This window comes from Arachis hypogaea, chromosome 2 (genome assembly GCF_003086295.3).
Source record: "Arachis hypogaea cultivar Tifrunner chromosome 2, arahy.Tifrunner.gnm2.J5K5, whole genome shotgun sequence".
Taxonomy (NCBI): Eukaryota; Viridiplantae; Streptophyta; class Magnoliopsida; order Fabales; family Fabaceae; genus Arachis; species Arachis hypogaea.
Window position 1 is genome coordinate 30,495,629 of NC_092037.1, and position 11,680 is coordinate 30,507,308.

The 11,680-nt window shown below is 35.6% G+C and overlaps 1 protein-coding gene and 1 long non-coding RNA gene across 3 annotated transcripts; both read left to right on the top strand.

The window, feature by feature from the left end:
* The first annotated feature begins 354 nt into the window (after positions 1 to 354).
* LOC112742267 (protein ROOT INITIATION DEFECTIVE 3) lies at positions 355 to 6,580 on the top strand. Of its 2 annotated transcripts, none has more exons than XM_025791507.2 (9): positions 355 to 645; positions 1,266 to 1,624; positions 1,917 to 2,030; positions 2,138 to 2,271; positions 2,376 to 2,523; positions 3,211 to 3,410; positions 5,165 to 5,292; positions 5,712 to 5,944; positions 6,086 to 6,580. In XM_025791507.2, exons 2-9 carry the CDS (start codon positions 1,424 to 1,426, stop codon positions 6,260 to 6,262), a joined length of 1,335 nt encoding a protein of 444 aa, XP_025647292.1. In that variant the 5' UTR covers positions 355 to 645; positions 1,266 to 1,423; the 3' UTR covers positions 6,263 to 6,580. The 2 variants fall into 2 exon arrangements, with proteins under 2 accessions (XP_025647292.1, XP_025647297.1); XM_025791512.3 differs by having other exon boundaries at positions 367 to 645; positions 1,312 to 1,624.
* Positions 6,581 to 7,081: 501 nt separating this feature from the next.
* Positions 7,082 to 9,064, top strand: LOC140178945 (uncharacterized). Its single transcript, XR_011872058.1, has 2 exons — positions 7,082 to 7,396; positions 8,125 to 9,064. It is a non-coding gene; the product is annotated as an uncharacterized lncRNA (long non-coding RNA).
* Positions 9,065 to 11,680: the final 2,616 nt, after the last annotated feature.

Genomic DNA, 11,680 nt, shown 5'->3' on the forward strand with positions numbered 1-11,680 from the left:
GTTGAATGAAACTAGATTCGTCTTAACTAGGATCCAACCTAAAATAATGATCGAGTCTATTTTCAAGATCCTTTATTTAATCTAGACTCATTAAAATTACACTAAATTAACTTTTAAAATGTTCATAAGAAGTACTAGGAGACTAGTAATTTTTGTAATTTATAGTCATTAATGATATTTTTAATGGCGTAAAATTTTATGATATTACTCACTTTTTTTGCACATATTAACTAAAATTTAATAAAATTGTTCGCCTTCTAGATTTTTCTAATGTTCAAAGCTAAACCGAATCTTCGAGGCAAGTGGGGCCATGTAAACCGAGGTAGAAATAGTTATTTATTCTAATAAAAATTCAAACCTTAAATCATAAATCAGCAGACGCTCACCCTCACTCCCATTAGCAGCCGCCGCCGTAAACCCTACCATAGCAGTAGCAGCCAGCAACCTTCTCCCTCTTCTCTTGGTCACTGTCGCCGGCATTGACGCAGCCGGCGTCGCTCGCCTCGCCCGCGTCCCTCTACTTTCTACTGCTACGGTTCGTCTACTCTGTCTCCGTCGTCCGTTCGCCGCCCAAATCGCCTCTATGCCCGCTTCTCCGGTCTCCGCCGAGTGACGTCTCTGCTTGCTTCTTCGGCGTCGTCGACGGTAAGCTCCTCACCTCTGACCTTGCTGTTCGTCCCTCACTCCCTGCTTCGTGGTCGTGGGTCGTTCACTCTGTTCACTACCTATGTTTCTGTATTTTATCTTTTTTTTTTAATTTAGTTTAATTTGTTTTTTAAAATTATAGGTTAAACTTAACTTAAATAAATTTAGTAATCTGATTTTCGGATATTTTTCATTTGAAATAAAATTAGTAATAAAATATTAGTCATATTTGGAAAGAAGGCACTGGTTTTGTCGTCTTTGAGCAGGGTAGATTAGAGCATGTAGAAACATATGTGAAGAATATAATAAACGAGGTTTGGGAGCAGATAAAACGAAGAAATCAAATTCTGTGATGTTGTTTATTGTTGGTTGTTGTTCATTGTTGATTAAACAAAATTAGTAATTTGATTTTGTCATTTTTGTAATATTTTGTGTTTTCCATTGTTGGTTGATGTACTCTGTTACTTGTTAGTCAATTAGTTATAAATTTGTATGCTTGTCAACTGTTAATGATGAAATATAGATAAATTATTATGTTAAATTGTAAAATTTTGATTTTTGTTGTTATATAGATCATGGAATTTAAATATTTTAAAATTTATATTGAACCATTGAACCAGTCATTCGACTGGTTCATTGACAGGTTCGGTTCTCGCAACCTTGCAGGGCACTGCACTCACTTCTGGGGTCGTACTTCTTCATCAGCAGCCCCCATCCCCCTTCTTTAGTCACTCACCGGAGAGCTTGACGGCGGGATAGAGACACGACCGTCACCTCCATGGAAGTTGTGGTGGCTTCCTCCTCCGTGGATGCCGGAATAGGTTGCTGGGATCTACATACGGGGGCAGAGCAGCTCCGCCACAAGTCATGCTCCTCCCCTCCTCATGGCCTCATCTCTGTCGGTGGTCGCTTCCTCGCTTCTTCACATCTCTCTCCACTATCCTCTGGCGGCTCTGTTCTCTTCTGGTCCTGGTCTAAGGTCTTCTTTTACCTTCTTTCCTTATTCTTCTTAACAAAGCAACTACGTGTTAGGGCCTAGGCTTTTCTTCTTTAAATACAAATTACAAAAACCTAACGCTCTTCCTTTGTCCCTTCTGATTCGTATACTGTTTACAAGATTTTGTACAATAAATAGTGAACATTTATGTCAAAATGTACTACTATCTTGAATATGCAGCACATTGAGAATACAGTGGAATTATTGGAAGAAATTCTAATTTATTTTACATGGTGAATGTTGATGTTTTTGATTGAATGATGGTTGTGTGCAGCCTCAAGTTGGAGTTAGGTGCTTTCCAGCTGAAACTATAAAGCCCCTTTCTGCTAATCATCCAGGCACATATATAGCTGGTGGAGGTGTCTCTGGTGGCATATACCTTTGGGAGGTGCATTTTATTTTATTTTATTATTTGTAATTTTGCATGGAATAAAAATATAACTTAATTAATTGTTCAGACAGATGACAAACATGCCCCTATTTTTGCTGCATTAGGTTGAAACTGGTAGATTACTTAAGAAGTGGAATGCTCATTATAGAGCTGTTACTTGTCTGGTATTTTCTGAAGACGACTCGCTTCTGATTTCTGGTTCGGAAGATGGTTCAGTAAGAGTTTGGTCCCTCTTCATGTATGTGACACCCATCTTGTCTCTTTTGTTTTTTCAGTTTTAGCATAATGCTAATGGTAGTATTATATGTATGATAATTTTCCCCCCTTGATTCAATGGTTCAGGATATTTGATGATCTGAGAAGTCAAGAAGCAACTCATCTCTATGAGCATAGCTTTACAGGTCATGCCCTACGTGTAACTGATGTTGTGATTGGTTATGGATGTAGCAATGCCATTATAGTGTCGGCATCAGAGGATCGGACCTGTAAGGTTAGATTTACAGTTTTTGCATGGCAGTGTCATGGAATCAAAATGAAAAGCAATAAAATGTTGACCATGGGGTTATATTTACTTCTAGTCCTTCTTGAACTGCAATCTCTACTATTGGTAGAAGACTAGAAGTATTATATGTCAGCATGATCATAAACTACTTACAAATATAATATATGTTTCCTTATATGGAGAAAAGGCAAGAATGAAATAAATGACCGGAAAAAAATGGGTTCAATAGAAATACCCTGGAAGCCCTCACCATTTGAGGAAATAGAATTCGGCACATTCTTCTGGTACTATTTTCCTGGTCCTATTGGTCATCAAATTTATGATCATCAATTTAGTTTGTTTAATCTCCATACAGTTGTCTTTGTATTTAAGTAAACATAACTTGTGCTTATGCTACCTGTTGCTTTATTACTTATTCTTTTTCCATTTTTGGTTTGTTCCCTAATAACATGTGGCTTCTTGGTTGCGATTTATTCCAATTTTTTTTTTTTTTAGTTTTTCCGTTTCAAATAATGGTGCAAACTGACTTTCATGTAGTAGTATATTGTTAGGCAGAAATATTCTTTGATTATGATGCAAACAAACTAGTAGTAGGATAAGCCTTTACTATTTTCCTTTTCTTTGTGTAATTCAATTTACTGATCTGGATTCTATCTATTGTATAATCTTGTCTAGGTGTGGAGCTTGTCCACAGGAGCATTACTAAGAAATATAGTATTCCCTGCAATCATAGATGCCATTGTATTGGATCCTGCTGAGCATGTCTTTTACGCTGGCAGTAGAGATGGAAAAATATTTATTGTTGCACTTCACACTGAGAGCCTTGTTACTAGTAATGATGGGATGCATATCGTTGGTTCATTTTCTAACCACAGGTTATCTTTTCTTCTCCTATTATATCCATATCTTTAAAGCATATTCCTGGTAGTATCCTTTCTGCATGATCTTCATTTGACAGTTTCTCAAATTTGCATTAGTTATGGCAGTGTTTCTTCTTTGTGCTTGGATTGTTTTTCCTTGTATTTATTTTGTAAAATGTGGTTATATAGTTCAGGTAATTCATGGAGACTGTCTTAGGTGAGCCATTGTAGCTTATATAGTATATTAGGAAGGCCACAACTATGGTACCTACGTTAACCGTGGCTATAGGTGGCTAGTAATTGACCATCTAATAAAACTGTGACATTTGTCATGGTCCAAATTAACATAAACATGCTTATGGCTAATCTAAGGTAGGTAAACACATTTTTACAGCAGGAGCGATGTTGAGGCCGAGATCCAATAGCCCCTTGTATGACATGCCCTTGTAGTCCACTATAGAGGAAGAATCGAAGTCGTTGCATTGCCTATGAGACGCATCTCGCTGGCGGCTCATTCTCGATTCGTCGCACGAGGTAACATTTCAAAAAACATGATAGGATGCGCTGCTGGGAACGCCATGACGGCAGAAGTAAAGACGGAGAAAACGGTTTCAGCGTGCGCTGCGGCTAGGACTGCACTGACGGCGGTGGTGGCAGCCGCGAAGATGAATCAAGCATGCTACCCTGGCTCGGGCTACATGTGGTGTTGTTAATGTGAACGAAGTTGTTGCTGTTTGTTCAGAAGCTCCGCCACCATCAGAAAATTGGTCTTAGCCTTGGCGCCGTGGACGTCTCTTGCTGCTGTGTCGTACGCACGCGCTGCCCCCGCTGTAGTTTCGAAAGTTCCGAGCCAGACGTGCGTCTTGCCAGGGTTGTGGATCTGGGCGGTGTCCATGGCCGTTTCCCAGCACCTCTGTAACAGATCTCTTTGGCGTGACTGTATAACAAATTTACCGCGATTAAGTGGTCATAAACCAAGTCAAAACCATCTCCTTCCAACTGTCAAACTCTCATAGGTTCCATCATATCTAGCCACCGTAGCCACGAACCAAACAAGCCACCATAGAAGGCACCTATTAGGAAACACAATAGTTCCAGGGGGTGGGGGTGGGTATCGGTTTATTGTTTATGGTTTGTGGGTGACTTGAACATGGAAGTATCGGGTTCCCCATAATTTTTGTCTTGGGTGTGAATGTTGATGAATTCAAAGAGAACCTTTAGGGCCCCCCCCCCCCCCCCCAACTGGTCAGAATGGATGATGAATATGAGATCATTTATGTTGAAATTATTAGGGTGCGTTTGATTTGCATTTCATTTTCTGTTTTCATTTTCAGTGTTTTTTATTTTCTGGATTTTGTGAAGGAAAAAGTGAAAAAAGTACAGGAGGTGAAAACAGAAAACAAGATTTTATTGTTTTCACTTTTTTCATTTTTTCCTTCACAAAATCCAGAAAACAGAAAACACTGAAAATGAAAACAGAAAATGAAAAAGCAAATCAAACGCACCCTTAGCTTTTCAATTTGACGTTGGTTGCATTAAAAATGTCCAAATAAATGCCATTGTTGATTCATCTGAGTATATTGGAATTTGATAATAGGATTATGTAATAAACAGGTACTGGATTATAGTATATTTGTCCAATTGTCTGTAAACATATGCTTTCTTCCTATGTTTGATCATAACTCTTATTGCTGCTGAACATGTAATTTATAAAAATGACGGTCCAAGTTATGCTCCGATTTAACTAATTATTTTCCTTATTTTAACAGCAAGTCAGTTACTTGTTTGGCATATGGCATCAGTGGAAATTTGTTAATATCCGGGTCAGAGGATGGAATGATTCGTGTTTGGAATGCAAGAACTCATAACATTGTCCGCATGTTCAAATATGCTAAAGGTATTTGTCCAAACTGTATGAAATGTGTGTGTTTTGCCTAATGTTTCTGCTGATGTTACTAGGATTACTGGCAAGATTTATATTGCCCCTTTCCCCCCTAATTTTCTCTGTTTTATAAAAAATAGCTTTTGATGGCTGGTGCACAATGTTATTTCTCTACCTTTATGAACTCAACTTGTTATAATTTTTAACTCATATTTTTAACAATTTCTCCCCCTCGATGGTTGTGAGTGTTTTTAATCTAGTTTATTCATAGATGGTATTTTTTTCATTTTTTATTTTTTTTATACATAGATGGTAGTTTGTGGACGTATTGATTCTGCTTAAGCATGCATTTATTTTTTCTTTTTTTCTTTTTTTTTTAAAATCAACTTTTTTAAATATAAATATTAAGTGTTACTATATTCTTGATGGTGCAGGGCCTGTAAGTAATATTTGTGTTGTTAGGCCCGAAATAGACTCAACTAGTCATATATTACAATCATCATCAAGAAAGCAGGGGTCCGATTTACCCCCTCCGTTGGAGAAATATGCAAACTCAGTTGAAGATTCAGATGCTAAGACACCTATTGTCCTTTGCGGTGCCAAGAGATGTGCCAAAGTTTCGTATCTCAGTTCTCATGCGATATCTTCTCACGTCAAGGAACTTCAGGTTTGTCTCTTGGTGATTACCAGCATGTCTGATTTTACTTATCAGTCTAGGCCTATTTCTTTGTGAATTTTTGCTTTTGTTTAGATTGCCTTTATCTACTCTTGATTGCGATTTATCGACTTGCTAAAACCTCTGTTGCAGCGACACGGTTCTGCTGCTGCTTCTGAATTGGAAATGGAGAAACTAAAAGATGATTACCAGAAGTCAATGCAAATGGTTAATCAATGGAAGAAAATGTATGAAAACTTGCATCAATTTTGTGTGAAGGAGCTCTTAGATGGTGGTCAAGCGAGTGTTTCTGATGAAAATAACAAATAAGAAATTTCTTCCTTTTTCCGATAAACCAGCGTTGCTCAATTTTGAAGGTAGAGTTCATAGATAGTCCTTTTTGTTATTTTAATTTTGAAATTTGCTGTTTAGGTGTTGCGGTTAAAATTTTTTTAATTATTATCCTTTTAAAAGGTTAATTACATTGCCCCGTAAGGGACAAACGTTGGATTCTTATTCTTCTTTTTGCGTACTACCACTGAGCTGGTTAGGGGGTGTAAGATAATCATAGATTCATAGCTTTAGCACTTTAATTTAGATATTATATATTATATATTATATTGTTATTCATGAACCTTTATCATGGCATCATGTGTGTGAACTATTTCGTGTGAAGGCACATTCAAAATCCATATTTAACATCATAATATTGAGTGTTAGATTCACCCTTGTCGATTCTATAGAGTTATCTGCATTCCTCATGCACTACAATTCAATTTACACAATCTGTTATCTTTATTCGAATTTATACCATCCAATTTAAATAAAGTTTTGAATCTCAGTTTAATTGAGTCTCTCACTATTTGGACTATTCAATAAGATGATTAATTAGAAAATGTTAATATAACAAGATAAAAAATTGTAAGAAACAATTAAGAGTACATATGATTGAATGTTTTAAATTCTCTAATAACTTATTATCCTATTTTTTTTCTAATATAAAGCAATTATGGACTAAATACCCATTTTAGTCTTTGAGATTCATGCGATTACTTAATTTGGTCATCGAAATTTAAAATTACTTATATTAGTCTTCCAGATTTAAGTTCGGGTATTAATATGGTCTTTCGATTTTTTCGCGATAACTAGGCAAATGGAGTGCTGATATAGCACCCTCCCTACTATGCTGGATGATAAGTAAACGACGTTGTTTACCATTGGCGCTCAAACAGGTAGAGAAGAAGAAGAATATTTTATTTTGGATCTCCATCGTTTCTTCTCCCTTCATATACAAAGCGTCGACATTTCTGATTTGTTTGGATGTCAAGGGTAAACAATGTCGTTTACTCATCATCTAGTGTGGCAGAAAGGATGTCATCTCAGCATTTCATTTGTCTAGTCATTGCTGGAAAGAGTCGAGGGACCACATTGGTGCCGGGACTTGAATCTGGAGGACCAGTATAGGTAATTTTGAATTTCGAGGACCAAAATAGGTAATCGCGTAAATCTTATGGACCAAAATGGGTATTTAGTCGCAATTATGGTCGAATTGCTCTTAATTATAATCGCCATTTGATGATTTAAGTGCAATAACTCTTCTAATTAGATTAATTAGGTTAATAATTTAATTATAATTTAAAACTAATTAGAGCTAAGAAAAAGGAATTTTTAAGACCACATATGCAAGTATGTTCCGAAGTTAAGTCCCACTTTGGTCTTTTAGATTGGCGAGATAAACTGATTTAGTTCCTGACTTTTTAATTACTACAATTTGATCACCTAGATTTAAAACATGCGCCAATGTAGTCCTTCGTTTATTTTCCGTCATTAGAGTTCAACGCCATTAGTGACGTGGTTCAAGCTTTGTCATGCTAGACATTGAAATGTCATACGCATTTTGACGCTAAAAAAGACATTAAACGATGTCATTTGAAGGTTTGAATAATCTTGTCACAACCAAGTTCCTTGTCATGATCCTCAAGCGACGTCGTTTAATGCCTTGTCATAACTAAAATTATACAACGTCGTTTTAATATGTCTAGCGTTGCAAGGCTTGAGCTACGTGACGCATTTGCATCTTTAGTTGTTTTTTCTTTATAATTTCATTTAATAAACTAAGAATTCTTGTTGGATAAACTATGACTTCATGATTAAATGAGCAATATTTTGAGTTAGTTGAATTCATTTGTTAGAGGAGAAATTAGAAGAGAATTAGCAAAAATCAAGGAAGAAGTAGAGGCTAGGATTCATCATGAACAACAAACATATGAAGGGGAATCAAACAGAGAACTTTCTGGATCAAACAAAGAGCTCCCTGGACAAACAGTTGAAAACAAAGAAGACTGACCGTGGGATGTGGCATTCTAGGCGTACGGCTAGAAAAAACAAAGGGTGTCATGCGTATGCATCTAGCATGTGTACGTACAATAACACTAGCCGTTGCACACAGGAACCTAACCGTGCAACGTGAAGAAAGAAACAGAAGCTAATGGGTGCATCACAACTAGCGCCACAAGGACAATCCTGCGTATGCACGATTGCACCAGCCATGGAATGCCTGGGAGCAAACAAAGAGCAATTTCAACAAGGAAGGCTATGCGTTGCACGTGGGAATACAGCTGTCCAACGTGAAGGCCAAAACAGAGGCTAACTAGTCCAAAATACAATCACACGTTGCACAGCTACATGGGGAACGTTCCACGCATCAATTGGGCCACCTTCCAGGACCTCAATTCATTCACCAACTCCTCTGATTCTTCAACATGAGCCCATGAATTCTAGCATTGATTGAGAAAGATCTAAAGCTTGACTTGAGAAGGAAAACATTAATTAGTTAGATTTGATTTTGTTCTAAGTTGATTCTGTTTTAGGTTTTAAATTTTAAATTTGTTTTAGGGTTAGTATTTAAGGAGAGAAGTCACATACGAGCTTTTCTTTTTTGCCAATTTTTATAATTCATAAGTTTTAGGTTTTCTCTTGAAGCATGAGCCATTAATCTCCTTGGTTAAGGTTAGGAGTTTTGTTAATTTCTATGGACTAATATTCTAGCTTTTCTACCTTTGATTAATGTATTGATGTTTTCTTAAAAAAAGTTTTCGTTCTTCATCCAAAGAATTTGAATGTGTTGGGAAACAATTCTTCTCTGATTTAAATTCTCTTAATTTCTTAAAAAAGTTAACTAATTAAATTAAGTTTGGAAACTTCTCACAATTCTTAAGTTTGAAAACTAGACTTGATATGTGACATCGAATCAACTAGGAATAATTCTTGTGAATTGTGTGGTTCTAAAATCAGTGAAAGCGCTTCACCTATTTTCTTAAATAATTGACTAAGAGATTAGCGATTAATTAGGTTAAAGAGAAATTGAATTATCATGGGATTGAAGTTTGATTACTAATGATTTTCCATAGATACATCTTTGCATGATCAAGGTGAAAGGTGAAAAGTATTTTTCCAGAAGTCTCAACATCTCTGAAACCTTAACTCTTTTAATCATATTACTTTCTAAAGCAATTTTTGTTTACTCTTGTTTAACTCTCTGTTTTCATGCTTGATGAGTCCATATTTGATGGTAAATTTTGGCTTGAATTGAGTGAATTTCATCACATAAACTCACATTTATTCACTTAAAGAGCATTCTTTTGTGATATCTCTCTAAATTGCACCTAATTGTGAAAATATACTTTTTTATGCTTAAATTAATCAATTTAATTTCACTTTTATTTTATTCGATGTCATGATATGTTTTGTTGAGTGATTTCAGGTCCAATAGGCAAGACTGGCTAGGTAGAAGTGGAAGGAAGCATGCGAAATGTGAGATTTCATGAAGAAAACAAAGGAGATGCACACATTGCATGTGCGTACGCACACCTTTCTGTGTGTACGCACAAGTGAAAAATCAGCAAGTGTGCGTACGCACAAGTCCTGACACGTGGTTTCATTAAAAAGTCACGTGACTCGTGATTTCTTGGCCCAATTTTAGAGGTCTTGAAGCTGAAATGAAGGCTATATCAAAGGGCAACATTCCATAACAAGGGGGATCAATTTTTACACACCTTAGTAGATAGTTTTAGCTAGGCTTAGGTTAGTTTTTTTAAAGTTTTCTCTCAATTCTCTCTTAGGGGTTTAATTAGGGTTTATAGTAGAAGTAGCTCATTTACAATTTTGATCTTGGATATAGCTTGCTCCTATTGTAAATAACCTTTAATTCTCTCTTTAATTATACTACTTTTACTATATTTTTTTATAGTTAAAGTTACTTTGTTAATATATCCAATTTTAACTTTTTAAATCTTTTGGTGATGAATTTGATGTTTTATAATTTATGTATGCTTGATTGAGTTTCTATTGTTGATTTTGTGCATAGATTGGTTATAGTTTTCATTATTTTTTGTAATTTGCTATATTTTGTTTTTGTACTCACCAATTGTTTGTAAAAATGCCAATTAAGGATTTTGAGTAGATTTTCACTCCTTGACTTGGAAAATGAGTACCTAGGATACTAGAGTCATAATGTCTGACATTCAATGGTAATTTTGGATTGTTAGTTACTCTTGTTTCTACTAACGCTAGCTTTTTACTAAGTTAATTAATAAATTAGCTAGGATTTGTGGATTAAGGCCAATTATGCTCGTTTGACTTATCCTCAATGTTAGGGTTGACGAAATGGGATTAACTTTGTAATTTCCATATTTGTGGTTATGACAAGGAAATGATTCCTTAACTCTCATTCCCAAGTCAATGCTCTTTTATGAATTTATTACATTTTCACTAGTTTTGATCTTATTTTCTTCTAATTTGCATTAATTATCTTTTAACCCATTGTAGTTCATTATTTTTTAGTTCTTTTAAATTCCCGTTCCATGTTTAAAACCACCGATTTCAAAACCAAAAGTGTACGCACCTAATTGCTAGTCCGTGAAAAGACGACTCGGGATTTAAAACTTCAAATTATTTTGATTTGCATTTTGATAATCCTTATTTAAACTTTGATGTGAGGATCAATTAACGGTTTGAACTATGCTTGCAACGAAACAATTATTTTTTATTGAAAAATTCTAAACCGACATAAATCCTCTTCATCAATGCTATTTGCTATTAAAACCTTAAGTTTATGCTTGTCTGACTAGCATAATCAAGTGACTATTGCTTGATTAATCTGTTAATCCTCGTGGGAACGATAACTCACTCCCATGGTATTGCTTGATATGACTCGGTGCACTTTGCCGATCGTTTGTGGTTTTATAAAACCCACATCAAGTTTTTAGTGCCGTTGCTGAAGATTAATTGTGACTAACAACTACCCATTAATTGATTACCTAGATTAGACTCTTTTATTTCCGTTATTTAATTTTTGTTAGTTGCCTCACCTGGAATTTTCCTCTTTTTGACAAAGAAAATTTCACTTTTTCTTTGTTTTCTATGTGTTTATGCAGAGAAATAAAGACAAAGAACCTCTTCATTATGATTCTGAAATTAAAAGGACTCTCTGACGACAAAGAAAGCAAGCTAGAGAACAGAGGATTGAAGAAGAAAGTGAAGTGGAAATTGAAGAAATTGAAATTGACATGACAGAGAACAATAATAATGATATTAGCCACAATGCCCTTAATGCTCAGCCATTTAGAAGGACTCTTGACTCCTTCACTACTCTAAATCCTGGGTATTATGGTAGTAGCATTGTCACTTTCACTGTTAATGCTAATAACTTTGAGTTAAAGTCTCAACTCATCACTTTAGTTCAGTAAA

Bases quoted from the DNA above. Each gene is read 5' to 3' on its own strand.
- LOC112742267 (XM_025791507.2), top strand. From the start codon at position 1,424: ATGGAAGTTGTGGTGGCTTCCTCCTCCGTGGATGCCGGAATAGGTTGC. The intron at 1,625-1,916 runs GTCTTCTTTTAC...GGTTGTGTGCAG, and splicing joins TCTTCTGGTCCTGGTCTAAG to CCTCAAGTTGGAGTTAGGTG. The intron at 2,524-3,210 runs GTTAGATTTACA...AATCTTGTCTAG, and splicing joins CAGAGGATCGGACCTGTAAG to GTGTGGAGCTTGTCCACAGG.